Source organism: Fusarium fujikuroi, chromosome FFUJ_chr06 (assembly GCF_900079805.1).
Source record: "Fusarium fujikuroi IMI 58289 draft genome, chromosome FFUJ_chr06".
Taxonomy (NCBI): domain Eukaryota; kingdom Fungi; phylum Ascomycota; class Sordariomycetes; order Hypocreales; family Nectriaceae; genus Fusarium; species Fusarium fujikuroi.
Window position 1 is genome coordinate 1,372,701 of NC_036627.1, and position 21,348 is coordinate 1,394,048.

General features: G+C 48.2%; 7 protein-coding genes; 4 read left to right on the forward strand and 3 right to left on the reverse strand.

The window, feature by feature from the left end:
* Positions 1-732: 732 nt before the first annotated feature.
* Positions 733-4,768, reverse strand: FFUJ_05776 (related to multidrug resistance protein; the record flags this gene model as incomplete). XM_023579026.1 has 6 exons in its annotated part: positions 733-1,410; positions 1,460-3,043; positions 3,091-3,243; positions 3,291-3,717; positions 3,770-4,614; positions 4,667-4,768. 6 exons carry the CDS (start codon positions 4,766-4,768, stop codon positions 733-735), a joined length of 3,789 nt encoding a protein of 1,262 aa, XP_023431937.1.
* A 626-nt stretch (positions 4,769-5,394) lies between these two features.
* FFUJ_05777 (uncharacterized protein) lies at positions 5,395-7,828 on the forward strand (the record flags this gene model as incomplete). XM_023579027.1 has 8 exons in its annotated part: positions 5,395-5,454; positions 5,525-5,548; positions 5,595-5,713; positions 5,762-6,204; positions 6,261-6,556; positions 6,620-7,054; positions 7,114-7,349; positions 7,396-7,828. The coding sequence occupies 8 exons, from the start codon at positions 5,395-5,397 to the stop codon at positions 7,826-7,828; spliced, it is 2,046 nt and encodes a 681-aa protein (XP_023431938.1).
* Positions 7,829-8,338: 510 nt separating this feature from the next.
* On the forward strand, positions 8,339-9,003 carry FFUJ_05778 (related to cofilin; the record flags this gene model as incomplete). XM_023579029.1 has 5 exons in its annotated part: positions 8,339-8,344; positions 8,405-8,415; positions 8,470-8,721; positions 8,769-8,817; positions 8,866-9,003. The coding sequence occupies 5 exons, from the start codon at positions 8,339-8,341 to the stop codon at positions 9,001-9,003; spliced, it is 456 nt and encodes a 151-aa protein (XP_023432820.1).
* A 473-nt stretch (positions 9,004-9,476) lies between these two features.
* FFUJ_05779 (uncharacterized protein) lies at positions 9,477-11,536 on the forward strand (the record flags this gene model as incomplete). XM_023579030.1 has 5 exons in its annotated part: positions 9,477-9,518; positions 9,565-9,597; positions 9,658-9,773; positions 9,827-9,928; positions 9,988-11,536. 5 exons carry the CDS (start codon positions 9,477-9,479, stop codon positions 11,534-11,536), a joined length of 1,842 nt encoding a protein of 613 aa, XP_023431939.1.
* A 493-nt stretch (positions 11,537-12,029) lies between these two features.
* FFUJ_05780 (related to nitrate assimilation regulatory protein nirA) lies at positions 12,030-14,204 on the forward strand (the record flags this gene model as incomplete). XM_023579031.1 has 4 exons in its annotated part: positions 12,030-12,179; positions 12,225-13,231; positions 13,282-13,620; positions 13,664-14,204. 4 exons carry the CDS (start codon positions 12,030-12,032, stop codon positions 14,202-14,204), a joined length of 2,037 nt encoding a protein of 678 aa, XP_023431940.1.
* A 587-nt stretch (positions 14,205-14,791) lies between these two features.
* Positions 14,792-16,474, reverse strand: FFUJ_05781 (related to phthalate 4,5-dioxygenase oxygenase reductase subunit; the record flags this gene model as incomplete). The annotated part of the gene is made up of 1 exon (XM_023579032.1): positions 14,792-16,474. One exon carries the CDS (start codon positions 16,472-16,474, stop codon positions 14,792-14,794), a length of 1,683 nt encoding a protein of 560 aa, XP_023431941.1.
* Positions 16,475-16,920: 446 nt separating this feature from the next.
* FFUJ_05782 (related to heterokaryon incompatibility protein het-6) lies at positions 16,921-19,685 on the reverse strand (the record flags this gene model as incomplete). XM_023579033.1 has 2 exons in its annotated part: positions 16,921-19,305; positions 19,356-19,685. 2 exons carry the CDS (start codon positions 19,683-19,685, stop codon positions 16,921-16,923), a joined length of 2,715 nt encoding a protein of 904 aa, XP_023431942.1.
* Positions 19,686-21,348: the final 1,663 nt, after the last annotated feature.

A 21,348-nucleotide genomic window follows, 5' to 3' on the forward strand; every position in this document is an offset into this window, starting at 1 on the left:
CCTGTCCCAAAGGAGAATATCCCTCAAGGGGCATGATCTTCTAAGCCACACTTTATCTGACTCAACTACCGGTATCCCACTCCTTCTGAACCTTCAGCATTGTATGGAGACTTGCCAGCATTAAGATCCACTATTACCAGGTTCGGCGAGCCAGGTTCCGACGCTTCTGGATTTCGTTACCTTCTTTATCCAGGTCTTGTTCCGTTTTCTACGGATAAGATTCTTGTTACTACCCTTCCCTGGCATTATGTTGCAACAAATGTGGACTTTTCCGTCTGAAGTAATTCAGCCTGTTGGGTAAAACGGAAATTCATCTCAGATGGGTTGGCTTAATGGAGAATAAGAGGATCGTCATCGCTGCAAGGACTCATTTGCTTGTTGCAAACATCGTTAGTGCAGGATGCTTAAGAATAGGCTTAATTGCACGTTTCAGAAACTTTTCCGTGCTCACTAATGTACCGACCGCTCCGACGGAGCGAAGCGAGTAGTCTAAGCTATATGCATGGGTTGGATGTCGCTGCTCTTAAGTTAGTCCTTACTAAACCCGTAGGATATTTTTTGCCACCATCGAGAAGTGAACGTGTAGAAAAGAGAAAGTTTGAATAAAATTACTAATTTTAAGAAAGTGTAACGGAAAGGATGTAACTAAAGGAGCTAGATTAGCTCTCTATGATGAATACAAAAGTCTAAATATAAATACAAAACAAACAAAACAAAGCAAAAGGTCTATTCCTAGGCCTCTCTATCTAGAGACTGAGCCTGACACATATCCGCATATACACCTCCCTTAGCCTGAAGTTCCTCATGCGTTCCCACCTCAACAACCTTTCCACCAACAAGCACAAAGATGACATCAGCGTTTCGAATAGTCGAAAGTCGATGGGCAACCGCAATCACACTGCATCCGCTTTCCTTTCTCGTCTGTTCCAGTGCCTCCTGGACGAGTTGCTCCGAGTGTGTATCTAGCGCCGAAGTTGCCTCATCGAGAAGAAGAAGCTTCGGTCTGCGGATAAGAGCACGGGCAATAGCGATTCGTTGACGCTGACCACCCGAAAATGCTGTGCCTCGGGCACCGCATGGAGTGTTGAATCCTTCTGGAAGGGATGAGACAAAATCGAGGATATTGGCCTGTCGAGCAGCCTCGTTGAGTCGCTCTTCAGATGTATCGTCAATGTCACCATCGAGACCCATCAAGATGTTCTCTCGTACACTGCCTTCGTATAGGACAGGCTCTTGTTGAACCATAGACATCTCATTACGATAGAGACGAGGTGAAACATCCTTGATGTCTTGCCCGCCAACGCAGATCTTGCCAGATGTAGGATCGTAGTATCGCTCAAGTAGAGATACCAGGGTTGATTTGCCGCAGCCACTGGGACCGCAAACAGCAACAAACTGAGATGGGTTGATCTGGGAAATGTTAGTAAGTATTCGTGAGATAGGTAAAGGGGAGACTCACATCCATTGAAAGTCCATGGAGTACCTTGGTACTGCGACTCTTGTACTTGAAGTGAACGTTGTCAACACTAATGGGCTGACCAAGATCAGGACCTCGATCTTTGTTCTCATCAGTCTCCCGCACGACAGGTTGCTCCTCCCGCAGGTTAAAGAGATAGTTTGCCGCACCCTTTGCTCTTGTGAGACTACCCAAGTTGGCAAACAGCTGGGCACCAGCTTGGCCCGCAAACAAAACACCCATGAAGATGAGGAAGAACTGTTCTGATGTATACTCTCCAGAGGATATGAGTCGTGAACCGTACCAGAATCCGAGTGCCATAACCAGAAACTCGATGGATTGCGAGAAGGCGTATGCAACCATTGAGATCGAGAGAGACTTGACTGATTGGGCGACGATGCTTGACAGAGTCTCTGAGTATGCCTGAATAAAGTCAGACTCGGCGGTCAAAGAGGCAACGGTCCTCAAAGCGGAGACAGCTTCGCTAGCAAGACTGGCACTTTCTCGGAATCTTGCCTCATTGCTTTCATGAAGTCTAGATTCAAGGCGGATCTTGAAGTAACCAGAACCCATGAGAAGAGGCAGCCCTGCAAAGACCATGACAAGAGCCAGTTTCCAGCCATACGCCAGTGCAAGAATGGAGCTAGCAGTTATGTTGACAGCCATGACGAGAACAACATAGATGTTCAGTCCCAGAAGCTCTGTCAAGCTCGTGGGGACCGAGGACAATGTTGAAGCCAATGCACCAGATGAATTCTCAGTTCGATCGAAGAAGTCAATGTCCATGACTACCATGCGACTGAACAATTCAAGACGGTACTGATGAGAGATGGATTGGGCCACGTGGTTGGAGATGTACCCAATGGTGAAGTAAGCGACCAGATTGCCAAGGGCAATGACGAAGAACATGAGCGCATAGAAGTTAGCATCTGATGCAGAGGGTTGACTGGAAGAGAAGGCTGTGATAAGTCGGGAGAACAGGACAGCTTGACCTGGCCAGGTAGCTGCGGCGATACTGCAGGCGAGTGCTGCAACAATGATGTGAGGGAGAAGAGCCTTTTGTTCTTTGAGAATAAGGAAGATGCTCGTTAAAATAGAGCGGTCCTTGGGCTTTGCGTCTCCATCCTTGAGCACCATGGACTTCTCAGTTTGTGCTGTCATGATGCGCGCCACCTCCTCGTCTGTCTCGACTTCGACCATATCTTGCTTCGCACCCATGTCCTTTTGAACGTCATTCGCAGAAACTGTAAGGTTCTGTGCACGAATGAGTCTGGCATAGTGAGCATTGAGTGCAAGAAGTTCCTCGTGATTGCCCTGCTCAACGACCTGGCCAGCTGACACAACGACGATATTGTCAGCGTCCTTGATGGTTGATAGGCGATGCGCGATGACTACCGTGGTTCGCTCTTGAGAAACTCGCGACAGGGCCTTCTGAACGATTCGCTCGGCGTTGGGATCGAGGGCACTTGTTGCTTCATCAAGGAGAAGGATCTTAGGGTTAGAGACCACGCTGCGTGCAATGGCAACTCGCTGCTTTTGGCCACCGCTAAGCGTACCGCCTCGCTCGCCGAGATATGTATCATATCCCTAAGCAATGTTAGACATACTGTATTGAAGTTGAGGAGCATGCTTACCTGTTCGAGTTTTTGAATGAACTCGTGAGCGTAGCTGGCTTCGCAGGCTTCCTGCACCAGTTTCCTCTGGTCATCAAGGCTCAGGGCCTTCTGTGCCTCTGTGAAGCCCTTGGCCACATTCTCAAACACCGTTCCTCTGAAAAGAACAGGTTCCTATAACTGTGTTAAACTCATTCGAAAACATAACGAAGCTGTCTTACCTGCTGGACAAGAGCCATCTGGGACCTAAGCCACTTGACATTAAGCATGGATACATCCATGCCATCAAGAAGGAAGCGGCCAGAGGTTGGTAGATACCATCTCTCCAACAAACCAATTATAGTACTCTTTCCAGAGCCACTGGCCCCAACAATGGCAGTCGTTTTGCCAGCTGGGATGTTCAGACTGATGTTGTTGAGCACGTTTGTGTCGGGTCGAGATGGGTATGAGAATGAAACGTTCTCTACCTCGAGATGTCCGTGACAGTTCTCAGGGGCTTTGCCTTCATCGCCGAAAGGATCCAGTGAGGATGGCTTATCGAAAATCTTGAAGAGCTCGGAAGCTGCTGCCGCGCCGTTGGCCAGGGCTGGGACCTGTGGATAGAGAAGACCGATCGACGATGATGCAAGCAAGACAGATAACACAACGCTATGAAGGGTCAGTGATCGTTGCAGTTGTTGACGAAGATTGGGATCCTTACGTGAACACAGTACCGACAGAGTCGATCTCACCACTCTGGTACATGCGGAAACCCTGCCAGAAGGCCAAAGCATTTCCAGCGTACATGCAGAAGTAAGTTGATGAGCTCATGACACCGTACATGAAAGACTTCTTCTTTCCGTGGACGTGAGCCTCTTTGAGATAGTCATCGTATCGCAATATCATTCTGCCCTGTGCCCAGAAGGCATGGACCGTTCGGATGGAAGCCATAACCTCTTGAGCGAAGACATTGGCTTGGGAGTAACTGCCCTGGACCTTTGCTTCGATTGGCGCATCAAGGGTCATTCCGACACCAATGATGAAGAAGAAGAGAGGCACAACAGTCAAAGTGATAAGTGCCAGCTTCCACTGAACTGCTATCGCGACGACAAAGGATGATACGAACATAGCCAGTCCCTGGATAAGAAGTGACAGTTTCTCAGCAATACCCTGGTTGATACGAGTAACATTGGTGGTCATCTGCGTCGCGGGTGATCCAACATTAGCTGTATCAAAGTACCAGATCTCGGTTCGAAGAAGGTGTTCCAAGAAACGCTGTCGAAGTACTCGTGTCGTTCGGATTCCGGAAACGGTAACAGTTAAGGTGGCCAGATAGCTGAGGACAAATTTGCCCACAAAGAGGTAGACAAACCATAGGACGAATGTGTTGACCTCATCCTGAAAACCCTCGGGGTCGATCTTGCCACTCGCATAGTCACTAAATCGGCCTGTGAATTGCCCAAAGACAATAGTCATCAAGGGGAGTGTTGCTCCAGAAGCGATGGAGCAGATAAGGGACGTGAAGTTGAGGATCCAGTCGAGGCGGTCGGCGAATCGAAAGACGCGCTGCAATGTGTAAGTCGTGAGTTCATCTGCTCTAGTAGAATAGACGTCATACCCAAAGATCTCCAAGTTCAGCCTGCTTTTCAGGCTCATCCTTTTGTGTTGTTGTTGTAGTTGAATCCTCAACAAGGATCTTCTTCTCGTTGTCGGCATCCATGCTGGAAGCTAGTGGAGAGTCTATTATTAAAGCGGTAAAGGAGAAAAAGAGAAGTTTAAACGAAGGCTAGAAGCCTAAAGGAACGCTCAAGAGAAAGAAGGAGAAGGAACTGTCTGATTGAGATTGTTTAATGTCAAACTAAACGAGGGTGGCGTTGATGCATACTTATTTACACCCCATGGACATGTCTGAGCTCACATCCATTACTGACTGACGCAAGCGGGTCATACAGAATGGCTCATGCTGACTGCATTCCCATAATTTACCTGCCAAGACAATCAATCCCATCCCTGAATACGCTGCAGCTTCAGACAAGGTGCCAAAGACAATTAATCTTAGGTGTGCCTAATCCACACCCAACTTACCCAAGTCTTTTTGTCGTCTAGACTGCCTGTACGCTCCCTCGTTTGGACGGACCCGCGGGGGACACGGACAGCCAATCGACATGATCTGCACTAACAGAATTAGGGGCATCTTGTAGGGTTCGGGACCACGGGCCCGCGCCTCCGAGGTAGCGAGGTGTCAGCATTCCCTCTCCTCCGCGAGCCCGTTCTCCCGCAACACAACCTTTGACCTCACATTTCATCAAATTTCGGCTAGTGGGTGAAACTTGGTTCGGTAGGGTCATGTCAGGAGAGGAGACTATTCTAGCCAGGCGGGCTAGGCTCTCCCAGGTCCCACGGGCGGTACGTACTGCTCAGACAAAGCCCTCTTATCCTTTTATGGCTCAAGACACTGACACTGACAATGCAAAAGTGTGAAGCATGTAAAGTCCGCAAGGTGAATACTATAATCAAACTAGTCTCTCCACTTCTGACTCTTCTAGATTCGCTGTGACAGGTCCCATCCTTGCGGAAACTGTAAAGCTGCAGGTATAGCTTGCCAACAAGCTCATTCTGTTCAGTCAGATGCACGTTCAAGGCCAGACAACCGAATAAGTCAATTGTAAGCCTTTCTCTCTATTCATTTAAATTTACTTATAGCTCCCAAAAGAGAAGACTACGTGGCTACTCTCGAAGCTAGACTGGCCAAGGTCGAGTTACGTCTAGACAAACAACCTGAACAGCCATTGACTTCTACACCTGCTTCGACATCCGCGCCCACGCGCCCGAAAGAGACCTCTTCCGTTTCTCCAGCTGGTTCATCTGAGCCCAGTGTCTATGATGTAGCTCCATCTCCGGGCGGTGCTTTATACGAGGGAACATCGTCGTTTCTTCAGCAATCTGTCCAGGCTAGTCAAGAGGTTCAACGCTCTGCAGCTGCAGAGAGTCCTGAAGCAGCACAAACAATAAGCGAATCATTCAACCAGTTGAATTCCATCTTCAAAAGTCAGAATGATAAGAAGTTACCCTTCGCTGCCTCGACTCGATCCATGCCAGAAATTACACCTCTACCAGCTTCGGTTGTCCTTACTATTCTACGCAAGATCAAAGGTGGTGACCGAAACACATTCAGAAGCAACTAGAAATCCAATAACTAACCCTCTATTTAGCCAATCCGACCAGGTTCTTTCCTGGTCAAGCCCTTACTGACGTGCGTCTAATTGAGCATCTGTGTCAAAAGGTCTACTTCCCAACGGAACCAGTAACTCTTGGGCATGTTACAAGCGTCAATGGCATCATGCGATTACTCCTCCGCGAGTTCATCATAACAAAGGACAGCCTCGGCGAGGAGTATAACCTGGAAGAACTAAAAGCGCAGGCTGAGCGAAACTTTGACCGAGGTCTCCAAACCTTTGAGCTTATGACGGTCCCCAGTTTTGAGAACATTCTGGCTATCACAGCTGCGGTAAGTCATTTTTTTGATCGCTTTTCATGTCAGTCTTTCCATTCAATATCTGATTCATTGTAGGTTCTCAAGATCCAAAACGAAGCCGCTCCTGTCCTAGCTCGTTCATTAGTCAACGCAGGCCTCAGTCACTGTCAGATGATGGGCTACCATCGAGAGGTAACCTATCAAAAAGACCAGAGTGGCTTTGCTGACAATAAGCGTCGGCTTTTCTGGACACTTTATGTCTTTGACAAGACAAACTCTCTCCATTTCGGCAACGCCTCGAGGATCCAGGACTTTGAAGTTGACGCGCATTATCCTGCTATACCAGACGACCCAGCGGAGAAGCCCTGGACCGAACTGTTTCGACTGGCTGTCAGGCTTGCCAAGATCCAGGGTTTGATATTTGATAAACTTTATTCTGTTGCTGGATTGCAATCTCCTGCTGTAGATCGCAGACAATGGATTGATGCATTGGTTACTGACATGCACCAATGGCGATACGAACTGGACCATGTAGGCTCCCTTCCAGATGTTTTGAATCTCTGTTGCTCACTAAACTGATACATGTGTAGATGGATGGAAGTACAGTGCGCTTCGCAGAGATTCTTAAGCTTTCAAAGACCCATTGGGACATCATGTACTACTCAACTCTAACCATTCTATTACGAGCCCCAGCAATGCCAGGGGTAGGTACAGACATGACATCCCAGTGCTTTCAAGCAGCAAGGCTCTCTCTACAAAGTCATCTTCGCGCATTCTCAGGCTATGGTGGCGACAAGATGCTCTCGAAAGCAGATTACATTGACTGGTAAGTCCACTCTAGCCTGATCAGACCAGTCAGCTTACACTAGCAGGGCTCTCCACAACTCATCATTCACACCTTTTGTCGTCATATTCCTACACTCGATAGCAGCTTCTAGTCTTGAAGACGTAGAGCTTCTCGAGCAGGTAGTCACCACGTTCCGGAGCGCCAGAGATATCAACATTGGAGCTGAGAAGCTCTATCAAATCTGTTCTACGTTCTCACGACTTGCCCGTCGAATGGTCGAATCTCGAAATACATCAGTGGGCATGTATGATCAGAATAATGATACACTCCAGGTGGCTGGCGTGTCCGAAAATGATCCCTTGACTTGGACGGATATGGCTGTTCTGCCTTCGGAACAACAGGCTGGGACTGATGGCTTTGCGGACTTTCTCACTGATGACATGACCAACATATTGGCTGATTGGATCAACGGACAACCCCCTGCATCTGATATGTTTGCTATGGATTTTGGGGAGTAATCTTCTAAAGAACTTGACTAGATAAGTTCGAGTATAGGAAACTAGATGCATCGTCTTGAACGCGTAAATGATGGATCATTTCCATAAATAAAATCAGGCAGCTGATGATGATTATGCAAGACTTCTCCAAGGCAACTATATTTTGGTAAGACATCTAATGTTTGCATTTGAATAATATTGTTGCCTTAAATTCGTGGCAGTGGCAAATCTCTCATCTTACTCCCTAGCCTCAAGGCTACCGTGATAGCATTTGGATGAGATCCGCTCTCTCATGAGCAGTAAATTATCTGTCTGCCTGACTAGGCAGAGACTCCCAGACAATGAATATTTCTGGATACCACGCTCTGGTATCTAGTCAGATAAAAAGACTCCTTTGACTATTTAATAAATATTTTCTCCTGACATGTGCTTGCTGTTGGAAATTCAATCTATTTCACACCTCGAAGCTCTCCAGTTCTCTTGATTCTCTTGTTTTCTTCTATCGGCGAAAAATTTCGCAAACCATACAAAATGGCGGTAAGTTTGTCTTAGTCTTGCAGCTTGTTAATCTGGTTCTGACTTATATCTTGTCTAAAGTCTGCTTCTGGGTAAGTACTATCGTTGAAATCATTCCGCATTCTACGACTAATCTCGATACACAGTGTTTTGATTGACCAAGACTGCATCACCGCTGCCAATGATCTTCGATTTGCAAAAGGATCGAGTAAGATCAAGTTCGTTATCTTCAAGATCACCGACGACGAGCAGCGTGTTGTTGTTGAAGAGACATCTCCTGATGCTGAATATGAGACGTTCCGCCAGAAGCTTCTCTCTGCGGTTGACAAGTCTGGGAAATCGGCTCCGCGCTATGCACTCTACGATGTCGATTACGACCTTGGAGAAGATGGGAAAAGGTGAGCTCCTCCGGTTTGGCACCAAGATTTACTAACAAAAAGTATAGGACTAGGACCATCTTCATATCTTGGGTTCCACAGACCTCGTCTATCAAGGTAGGGCTGACACATGCTAATTCGGCTCAAATTACGGACTGGGAATAGCTTCGCATGCTCTACGCTAGTACGATGGAATATTTGAAAAAGGCAGTCAACATGAGTGTTTTTATTCATGCCGATAATCAAGAGGATATTGAGTGGGAGGAGTTGGTCAAGACTGCAAGTGGTGGCAAAGCCAAATGAGGTCAGCATTCAGGCCTCCAAGGCGTAGTTACTGGTGTTCATTTACTGAGTAATTTAAAATGCATCTCTTTTTCCTAGGCAAGGATCTGAAACAATCAAGCTTTTTCTTCCGGGGCTGATCTTGATCTTGATCTTGATCTTCTGATTGCGCTAGCAGCCAAAACGTGGCCAATGACCGGTGCTAGTGCTGCACGATGCCATAGAATGACGTTATCGCCAACAAAACGTCAACGCCTTTCATCTCCTCACAACAGGATTGGATTGGCTCTTTTGTACCATACACACTCGCCACGCGTACTTTGACCGAGTGTGGCTGGAAAACCTGGAACTCCATCATCTTTGTCCTACAACCGGCAACGTCATTGTTTGCTGCTATTGATATAAACTTTCTTTATTTGTTTGTATTATTACTCCGAACCCCAAGGTTTCTGCTTCTGAGACGTAATCATCCATAACACACCTAAACATTCAAGATGCCGCGTACTCTATTGCTTTGTTTTATCCACGGGTTCAAGGTACGATAGTCGCATGTCCTTTGCTATTAATTACTGACGTTATTAGGGTACCGATAATACCTTTCATGAATTTCCCTATGTGAGTAGTGGCCCAAGCTAAATGCAACAAGCCTCGTAGCTTAAACTCACACCATCAAAGGACCTCAAAAAAGCAGTCGCCAGAGAACTCCCAGACGACAAGATCGAATCTGTCGTATATCCCAAGTATGAGACTACTGGCGAATTGGCTCAGGCCGCTGAGGGCTTTCTAGAGTGGTAGGTCGACTCAACTAAATCAAAGACGCCCGGACTGCTAACCCTCGATACAGGCTCAAGGAGCAGGTAATGACCATCCGAAAGAAGAAATCGGAAAAGCCATGGCCTCCTCATGACAGAGATGTAGGAGTTGTTCTCGTTGCTCATTCGATGGGGTAAGTTGATCAGACCAAACTCGCTCCTTTATGCACTGCGCCGACTAACATCCTACGAGAGGCTTCGTTGCAGCAGATACCCTGTTCCTAGCCATCAACGACAGAGCTAACAATGGAGACGAGAATGATCCCTTGTTTCCACTGATCCAAGGTATCCTCACGTTCGACACGCCTTACAATGGTCTGGCCCGCTCCATGTTTGTCTATGGGGCTTTCTCCAATTATCAAAAAGTCAACAGCGTCTTCAATGTTATGACAGCCATCTCTGCAGCTGCACCTGCTAGTCTTGCAAGACTCAGCGCTCGACGTGCTGCAACAACTGCTGTTACCAGCAGTACACGGGGACCTCAGTGGAAGACATGGCAGCTCGTAGCTGTCAAAACAGGTACTGTAGGCGCCATCGCAGCTGGTGGTGTAGCAGCCTACATGAACCGAGAGGCCATTATTCAAGGGATGAAGAGCATGAAGAACATAAACAAAGAGTCTGTTGCCGAAAGCTACCGCCAGGGAATGGATGCTCTCGGACAAGGTCTGGCTTATATCAACCGCGGTAACGTCGGAAAGTCTTTTGCCTGGCTCTCAGATCATGTCACGTTTGTCGGCGCACTCCTCCGACAAAAAGAGCTGAACCGTCGACTCGAACGCATCGGCTCGCTCAAGGGTGTTGGCATGCACGACTTTTACTGTTCTCTTGGTGAGAATGGCTATTGGAGTGGAGGATACTTTGTCCCTGAGCGGACATTCTGTGCTGTTCCTGAGGAGAGCCACTCAGCTTACCCAATCTTCGAAAGATGCGTCATGCCCAAGGCTGAAGATGAGATTGAAGCACACCTCAACATGTTCAGGCCTGAGAGACATCGAGGCTACGAGGAGATGACAGATAAATCGGCCGAGCTTATCAAAGAGTGGTTCCTGAGCGAAGAGAACGTTTTTGATGATCCGAAATTCCGCGAGACGCCTCCTGAAGAAACAGAAGAGACGGAGACCACCAAGGAGATTCTTGAGAAGGATCCTGGCCAAATTGAAGGAGACGAGAAGGCTGAGGGCGCAAATGACAAAGACAGCGACAATGATACTGGACTCCCAGACGAATCACCGCTGGACATCGCCAACGCCGCCTCCCTCGTGCCCCTCCCAGATGACAAGGGTGAAGGCATTGTGGGCGATGCAGATATTGAGGGGGCTGACACGGTTGAGAAGCGAACCTACCTCAACTATCTCTTCGGCGTGGCTCAGCAAACCGGCGCCGACGCCAAGGGTTGGCTGCCAAACAAGATTCCGCAGATGCCAAACCTTCCTAGCATGCCCAACATGCCAAGTATGCCCAAGGTGCCCAGCTCCGTCTCATCACTGGGCAATGTTTCCATGCCCAGCGTGAGAATCTGGGGAAAGAAGGATGGTGAAGCTCAGGAAGAAAGCAAAGAGACTCAAGGGAATGAGAGCCAGGCCGTCGAGGATAAAGGTGACCAGGGTAGTAAGGATGGTGCCACAGAAGAAAATGCCACTGTACCTCAAGAGGGGGGTAAGGATGGTCCCCAGGAAAGCATTGGAGACAATTCCAAGACTGTTCAAAAGGTCAATGAGGACGCTGAAGAGAAATCGGATTAGGTTGGTGGGAATTCCATGAGTTTGGGTGTATGGTTTTTGTTCGACGGCTTGCTGTTCACTGTTTCAAGATTAATAATCCTGGCTGCCCTAGTATATAGTTTACAGAGAGATCACCTTTTCTGCACTAAATTGATAGTCCGAGCTTAGCCTAAATATGTTGATAGTCTAATTCTGTTGAACTTGTTTACTTCCCAGCAGTATGAGATCGACTACATGAGCCTATACGCATTATATATCCAACTAACACATACCCATCAAGCGAACAGCTGAGCATTGAGATAAAGTCATGATGTCATTGTGCTTTTGAGGTTTGCGGCTGATAATAAAGCCGAGTTCCGTGACCGCAACGTGTCTTGCAGCCTTATTATGACCCAGATATCTTCGCCCTTCACCTCACCCCGCTTTACCATCTGTGGCATAACGTCGACTCAGTTTACCCTCGGATAAAGCCCCAATATTCCTGACGATCTAACTCAAAACTACCTACTTCGCTATGTCTAGTCTGGTTCCCCTGTTACCTGGCCCTGCTAGGCCAGTGGAGACCCAGACCACCACGCCTGTGACCCAAACAAATATCGTTCTGCGGAAGCGACTCCGGCCTGTGTCTGCAGCCTGTGATGAATGTCGCAAGCGGAAGTTAAAAGTATTCTTGCCTCTATCAATGCGAGAGCTCGGCTGATATATGCAGTGCAATGTTCCGTGGCCGTGCGAGCCATGTGTACTCCGCAACTCTGAATGTCAGTTTGGTCAAAAACCCGACATTCAGATGCTTTATCGGGCACTGCAACGTAAGTTCACCGAGATGAATGGTGATAAGGATCGTCTTGATTCTATTGTTACGATGATGCGCGAGAAGCCCGAGGATATAGCACTCGCTATCTTCAGGCGGGTTCGAACAGGAGCTGATCTAGAGGCTATCTTGAACTCAGTGGAGGGCGGGGATCTACTGATGCAGTTGCACCTAGCCCCTTCATCCCAGTTCCACTACACACTCCCAAACCGGTGTGCGTTGCCTGGTATCTTCGCCAAAACGAAGAGTGTATACATGGACTCCTTGGCCTTCGAGGCGCCATACTTTAGCCCGGAGTCTCCACAGACGTTTGATGCACGTTTGATCTCGTATTTAGAGGCCCCAAAGTACATGCCATACTACTCTGCGAGACTAGTCGAACCATTGCTGGATTGCGCTACGATCTCTCGCTGGACGAATGTGTGCACGGATGAGCCTTTGCTGCACAGTCTCATGGAAGCTTACTTCCTGCACATATATTCGGCGTTCCCATTCTTCCACAAAGAGTGTTTCTTACGCGGTCTTGGCTCTGTATCTCGTCATTTCTGCTCCAGCCTTCTCGTCAATGCTATCTTAGCTCATGCTTGTCACGCTACCCCCATGGTTGCGCACCGCAACGAGCATTGGAATCCACAGACTCTTGGCTACATGTTCCTCGCCGAGGCCCGGCGTTTATTGGAACTTGAAACAGGTCGACCAAAAATCACAACAATCCAGGCCATGCTCGTGATGAACATTACCATGAACGATCATGGTGTTGAAGGCGCCGCATACCAATATTTAACCAAGGCCGTGGCTCTCGCATATCTCATGGGTTTATTCAACTCGGCTAGTGAACAGGAGGCGGACCAAGATGTCAAGGTTGTTTTTGAAGTTACAGCCTGGGCTCTTTTCGCTTGGCAAGGGTGGTCTTCCTACGTTCCCTCTTTAAATCTGAAGCTGAGATTGAAAACAGAATCATGTCCTCCATGTTGCAACAATCACCTCTGGTCAAGCAGCCGCCTCAGACGCCGCACCCCGCCGAGTTCCCATTTTGGTATGGCGATATCCAGCTTCGATATCCTTCCAGCCAAGAGCCCGTCTCAACCAAGTATCACCAAGCGTTCAAGGCATACTTGGAGTTCTGGACCATATTCAACGACATCGGCCTCTTTTTGTTCCGTCCTGTACAAGTCCGGTCCCTTTACCTTGGCCAGGCAGTCGAGTTCTATGTTCGATTACGGTCCTGGTTCGATGGTCTCCCCGATGACTTGTATCCAGGGAAAATAGTCCTACCTTTTCAGCTAAAGCTACAGTATGTAATCAAGGTTCATTTTACTTTTTGCTAACCGCTGTAGTATACAATACTGGGCTCTTGTGACGGACCTCTTTAAGCCCTTCACGGGCTGGGACGATCCCACAAAATCACTTGGCCAGACGCCCTCTGAGATATATGCAGATGCTCGAAGGAACCAAGAGCTACTGCTGAGAATTTATTACTTGCGACATGGGACAGAAACTCACGACTCTTGGCTCTCCATGTTTCTTCCCAGGCTTGGCTTTCTCGCACTACAAGAAGTAGCATCTTCATCAGACGATGGCGACTCGCTTGCAACATTGATCCTGGCGCTCACAAGCCTCGATAACCAAGGCAAGTGTTACTTTAAGGCGGAGTTCACGCTACGAACGATCTGTGCACAGATGTGTTCTCGAGACCTTGAGACCTTCAAGCAGTTCGCAACCTTTCAGGATCTCGATGTTCCTCAGGCCATAGCAAGTCGCCTTGGCCTTATTAAATCAAGCTGGCCTGTAAACATGGATTTTACCAAAGAAGAGCGGAAGAACATCCGCGATGTAGCTGTTGAGGCCATTGGGATGAACTTGATGGACGATGAGTAGCCCTGTACCAGCAGGACAGTAAACTTGGACAGGAAAGAATATGTGAATCTATCAGGATTGACACACCATGTCTCTGCAACAATTCCTAGATTGGGCGTACCGGCCAGGCAATCCAGCTAGCGACTCATAAACCCCTGGCTTAGAGGTCTTTACAAGAAACCCAAGCTTATGATAATGACGATACTGAGGGTAGGGAAGACGGAAAAGTTTCACTCAGATTGATGATACTTTGAGCGCAGGACAGCTCTCCGGTGTTATTTTACGGGAACGGAGTTGTTGTTATTTTGCTATTAGGGACCAGATTGATATAGGAATTAAAAGTGTGTATGTATTTCTCTTGCCAGGAGTCCAATCTCAAAGGGACTCGTGAATTCTCCGGTTTACACACTACTGCGAGTACTTTAAATTTCGCATCACTCGAGATATTCATCTTATGTCCAAACATAATTACTCAACAGAACTAGCTTATGTAGAGCCCTTTGAGTATAAGGTTAAACCATAATAGCTGTGACCAAGAATCCACAAAATTCAAAATGAGAGTTCCCAGAGCTGCCTCGATGAGACAGACGCCACATCCTAAACTAATATCATATAACAATTTTGCCCTTCCCACGACTAACGCAACTTAGCATAGATCCCCTTTTCTGCTCCTCGTCTAGAGCCACACCCTTATGATCAACCTCTCCCTCGTAATAGTCTACCATGCATGTGCCGCAGTTTCCAACCAGGCATGACGACTCGATCTCAAACCCGGCATCAGAAAGTACCTGAAGAAGGGACTTTTCTCGAGGTACCTGAACCGTTTGACCAGTTGACTTGACTTCCACCTCAAATGGCTCCCCAGTTCCTGTCGTGGCATCGCCAAACTCTTCAAAATGGACGTTGGCTTTTGGATAGCCAAGATCGGTAGTCAAGTTACGGCAGGCGTTCATGAGAGATGTCGGACCGCAACAATAGACAACAGGTCTGTGGCCCTTGTCGTCCGTAGGCTCAGGGATAACTTGGCTGAGAATAAGTCGTTGGCCTTGGTCTTTTGCGTAAATGGTGGTCTTGTCGAGTGGTAGGCGACTCAAGTAGGCCGCATCCTTGCGGCTCCGCACAGCGTAGTGGACCTCAACTTCGACCGACTCCCGAGACAGCTTTTCGACCTCGCCAAGAAAGGCTGTTACTCCAACACCGCCGATGATGAAGATATGCTTGGACACATTGGTCTCCACCTTTTCGTTCTGTTGTGGAGTAGCATTGTGCCCTGGGGCGACTTTGATGATATCTCCAATATTCAGGTTATCATGAAGATAGATGGATCCACCTCTCGAATTATCATCTCGAGCGATACCAAGTTCAAAACGGTTCGTGGTTCCCGATACGACAGAGTAGGCACGAGAGATATTTCCATCTGGACCAAATTGAATTCGCACAAATGGAAATTTTCCGAATTCCGAGTCCTCATTATGTTCCTGAGCTTCAAGGATAAAAGATTTGATCCTTGGAGTCAGCTCCGTTTTGTTTGCCAGCTTGTAAGGTCTCCAGACGACAGGGACTCGATCACCTTCAAGACGGCCACTCATGTCCTCGGTGCCGTGATCAAGTCGGCCCTGAAATATCCCAACCATCTCTTCAGACAGGGCAGGGAGTGATACCAGTTCCCGGAAGATTTCAATGTCATCCTTTTCATGGTAAAGGTACTTCTGGACTCGTGAGAGTGGCCAGGTTGGGTTGATGCGTTCAACGAGCTTCATAGCATCGCCTTGCTCGATAAATCCAGTTTGGAGAACACGGTAGTACCATCCTGTTCGGCCACTGGCCTGCGTCATCGCCGAGATCTTCTTGTGTTGAAAGCGATGATTGAGCTTGTAACACGGCTGTCTCGGTCCAGAAACCTGGATGATTACATCCGGTCCTACACGGAATATGTCTCCAATGCAGACGTTGGTCTCAGACATATTCATTGCAGATAGATTCTCTCCAAACCCGCCGATCTTGAAGATATCCTCTCTACCAGGCAGCTCAGCGTTCCAGACATCGTAGTGACCGGCACAGTACTGATGAAGAGCCTTTTCGGGACCACCGTGATGAATGAACTGCTGCTCATCGCCGACGAGTCCAACAGCGGTCACTTCCCATTTTCCTTGCCGCGCTCGCTTGTTAATGGCGGTGCGGATGTTTACACCGCCGAGCGGGCGGATTTTGCCTGTTCGCAAGCTGAGAAGGGTATCTGTAGGAGGGAGAGGGGCTAGACCTACAGCGGAGCTTTCGGTGGTGAGAGACATGTTGGTGGTGTTTGGATCTGTCTTTTACAAGTATGATGATTGGGTTAGGATGCTAGAAGTGAGTCAACTTGGTTGAGTTGAGGTATTTGAGAAAATGTTGTGTGAAGGATCAGCAGGCAGCCATGATCCATCCACTTAACCTGATCAAGCAAGTGTCCCTCAAAAGTTCCCGTATCTTATCGCTAAGAGCAACGACTACCATCCCAATTGCGAGTCAGCAATACCACTATCTCATTCACTATCGATGTTACGATCCAACTGATCCGCCAGTCCTGAAGGCAGAGGCATGAACACATCCTGTCTGCCTGTTTGTTTGTTACATACATGAAATCCTTCGAGCCCCTCCAATGCCTCTTCTCTCTTTACTAAGCTCATCATCAATCATGAATGCTTTCCAGTAAGAAGCCCGGTTTCCTATTGGGTAGATAGCGAAACCAACATGAGCCTTACTCGATCACAATCCTTACAAACTCCCTCCCAATGCCAAACATTCTTGACACCTCCCGTCTTCCCTCTAATACTCGTCTAGCTTCTCCACGAAGTTCTGCAGACTCGGCGAGTACTGAAAACAGGCTCGTACAGTTCATCCACCTCTGCTCCATAATCGCAACCGCTTCTTCCTCGTCTCGATAATCTCCTAGCCATTCCTCTGATAACTGAGCAATCTCCCCAAACCCCATCGGCATCAAAAACATTGTCTCTTTCTTAGCACCTGTGGGGAATAGCTTACTGAAAGTGTTGAAGAGGAACTCGTGCGCTTTCTTCAATGTTCGAAGCTTCGCCTCTATCAACGACCGCTGGGCATCGGCGTCGCCCGTCCATCCTCGACCACAAAAGGAAGCTGAAAAGCGGCCAAGAGTCCTGTGCCAGTGCTGTATTTCCCGGGTGGTCTTTGCAATATCCAGTTCTTGCACCAGCTTCTCAACAGAATCAAAGGCTCCCGAGTCCCAAAAGTTCATGAGCTCTGCGAACTCTGACAGTAAGTTGTCCACTAGTGCAGATTGCCGGTTCATCTTCCAGCCAGGGCTTGCTTCTAATTCAAGCCTCCACTCTTGTCTTTCTCCCGAAAATCCTGATACATTTGCACTAGTGAGAACTGAGTGTCTGACAAAGAAGTTCCAGGCGCGGATCTCTTCGTCTTTCAACGAAGAGGAATCAAATTCGTTGGGACCATGCGATTGGCTTCTCAGCTTGATCATACGCCTCCAGTGATAAAGAAATTTGATAATCTCCAGCGTAAGTGGATATAAGACTTCCAAGGTACAGATTCTGTCAAAATCTGGATGGTTGCTGTAAAGATGGTCCTTGCCTATCGGATAAATGATAGCCGAGGCACATGGATAAAGGAGTTCGTATGTGACGCTATCTCCATCCCGTACATGCTTGTTAGCGATAAAAGGCATTCTGCAGCCATATATCTTGACCAAAGAAAGGATATCGCTCAAGCCCAGCATACGTTCTGGTTTATCTCGGAACTTTGACATGGGGCCACTAGTGGCAAGGAAAACAGAGTTGTTGAGCATATGATAATTAGTCTCACGATACTGTCCATCCACTGTGCCGTTGTCATCCCCAGACATGAAGCTGGCGTAATATAGAACGGCTATCTCATACCCGGCTGTTATAAGGCAGCCTGTCTCTGCATCTACAGCTTTGAAGCTTTGCGTCGGGTTGAAGTTTCCTGCTGTGCCATGATTCGTCAAGAATGGAATAGTTCTGAATTGCTGAGAGGGAGGGTTCCCTGTCAAGGATGAGAGAATAGGATCCCGATTCGAGCGCACTTTCCAGCCCAGCTCTATCTCACCGAATCGCTCGGACAAGTCGACTGGGCTGTAGGCAGTCTCTTGTAGGTCCCACATGGGAACCCAACTAGGTATGCCGTACTTGGAACGAAGTCTGAGGTTTGTCATCGACTCGGCAAGTTCGATGACATTATGCCAAGTTCTTTGCTGGATGAGGTATAGGGCAGTCCCAATGTATACTTCTCGTACCATCAGCTTGTAATTTGCCTTCAGTACATTGACTTCATTGCCATCAGCCAGCCCAAGTAGGCCGAATATCTTATCCCGCATATCGCTCATCTTGCAAAGCGCGGTTGCAGACAGGAGCTCCAGAAAATCGCCCTTTGATTGCGCTCCAATCCAGCCGATTTTTGTCAGCCACCAAGGGACCTCGGCTTTATGTAGCTTTGCTTTAATAAACACGTCTCTAGAAACTGGCGTTGTTGAATCGCCGCAGTGAATGGTGATGGATCGGGCGAGTAGGACTTCTTGTACCACCCATAGACGAGAAAAGAACGGTCTTCTTAGGAGTCTTCCGAGGGCCTCCTCGGCGTTGTCTTTGAAGTGTCTTGAGGTCGGTTTGGAAGACTGGAGCTCATCTTTGAGGAGGGTTATTGCCCAATTCTCTCTACCTTCGACGTTATCAGGGTCTTCACCCACGTATCCGTGTACTCCCGTTGCCTGCGAGAATATAGTGCCCATCATGGCAACCTGGTCAGACCTCTCACCAAGGTCAGACTGATTGATACAAATGGCATCCACCCATATCAGCGAAGACTCGGTCTCGCGGCGTAGACGGCTCAGTGCTTGATGGCAATTACGCGTGATGGGTAGAGCTCTGTTGCCAAGCCCGATAAAAATGCGCTGGCAGAGGGAAGCATCATTGTTGTCATCTGCCCATGTATACGATAAAGCTTCATAGGCTGGCATTTGCTCTATGTCGACTACCTGGAATCGGCCTTCAAGTGCCTTTTCTCGAGGTGCCGGCAAGAGCTCCAGGAGCCGGATATGGGAGCGCTCTGTCAACTTGGGATAAATGACAGGGAGTATCTGATTTAACCGGTGAGATTTCAGTACCTGCTACAGGTATCAGAGCTTACCTCCCGCCCGTAAGCATCGCTCACTTCTCCCACTCGATAAGTAACTCCTGTGGCCACTTTTGGGTAATTGGCTTTGACAAGGCACAAAGCCTTTTCGATATCTTGACTGAATGATCCTTGAGAGTATTCGGCACATTCTGGCCATGATAAGCGCTTAATGGGCTCCTTTTGCGTGTCTTGGTTACTCGCAGGCTCTGGGGTTGCACATTCGCCAAGCGAGTCAGGGAAGAATCTGAGAGGGCCAACAGTTCCGCAGGCTTGGCACGTCCAGAGGTCGTTGTCAAATGGAACAGGGTCCATTCGACGGCAATTGGGGTCATGCCATTCCATTCTGATAGCTCTCGATAAGGATGTGTCGGGTTTCAAGGGTTATTATATGTTTGTTCTCAAGCGGGGTTCAGAGGCTTTATGCTGAAATGAGGCTGTGTCACAAGGCAGACAGACAGAGGGACACGCAGTTGGATCAATGGATGCCTCTATACAGGTCAAGCATTGGCTTCACCTCGCTGTCGTGTTTCGTTTCAATGCTCTGGGTTAATTTCCTTCAAGTGCCTTCATTTGCGATTTTCTCGAAGTGCTACATAATCAATTTCAAGTGCTAATGCAGTCCTCCACTATCCTATCCCAGTGGCCAGCAAGTCCATACGTATTACAATGATGCCATCGACGTGTCCTCCTCCAATTTCAATCCTAATACAAATATACAAAAGTCCGTTCGATCACGTGCAGGCCCGTCACTTCTCAAAGACATGGACGGCCTTCTTGTTGTTCCGTCTGATGTTGTCCCGCTCCTCCTTTGCAATGCAAGTCTGGCAAATAACAGCGTCGACATATGAAGTGAAGGACACTCCATAGCATCTCCCGACGTAGCAGTTGACCTTTGGGTCGAGGTACGAGCCCGGAGTTCTCAAACCGCAGCTCTCAATTGGGTCTAGAACAGCAGTTGTGTAGCCACATCGACTGCACTCTTCCACATTTTCTGTCTGGGTGCACATGTTGAATATTGCAGTGATGCGTGGGTTGATTTGATGCTGACTTGGGAGTGTGCAGTTGCGTTGCGTTGCGTTGCGTTGTGTGGTAGAGAGTTTTCTTGAGAGAGAGAGACAGAGATAGATAATCGTAAGGTGTCCAGATCAAGTCGAGCATGGGGGGAACTGCTGGACCCGGCCCCCCGATATATAACTCCTTGTCAGCTGGTTCGCAACATGATCAGTGCGAGCGGGATCGGAATTCCTGCCTAGACGAGGCAGACGGAGACGCAGACACGGACGGGAATTGAAAGTGAGGCGCTGTGATTTGCCCATTTTGATTGCACTGTTACACAATCAATCAGTTTTGTTTTCTCTTCTCACAAATGATGGATACATGCAGATACCTCACAAAAAGTCCGAATGTTGTTGCATCACAGGGACGTTGGACGTGACATTTGTGTCAATAATTGATAGGCTTATTGGCAAAATGACCATTGGTGCGGGTTTTGTTGATCACCTACAAGGTTGTATTGCCACGCCGCATCAATATATGTCGGTTCTCGTTATCATTTCCAAACAAGGCTGATCTCTGCAAATCCTCACTGTGACATTGCACTTGTCACGCAACGTCTCACAAACTTCCCCTCCCAATTTCCATGCATGCACAACAATACATGCCTCCTTGTTTTCGCATGCCTATTTCCAAAAGGGTTGCTCTACAGATACGACACTCCACAATCGAAGCAACAAGCCGTTCTTGAGGATATCATGATCTGCCGACAAACATGTCCCACGCACGGAACGGAACCTGCGGGTGGCAAGTAAATCACCAGGGGTTTAAGCTGCAGCCCTCCCGGTCTGGAACCTGGTTATCGGGCGAGGTGGCTGGCCTCGGTTTAGAAGCACGAACCTCAGCGCCTGTTGCCATAGGACTTATCTTGCTCCGACGTGCATGCTTCATGTGGCTGGCCATCATTGTCGAATGACCAAGTTGCTGCGAGTAGCTATATGAGGGGGATGTG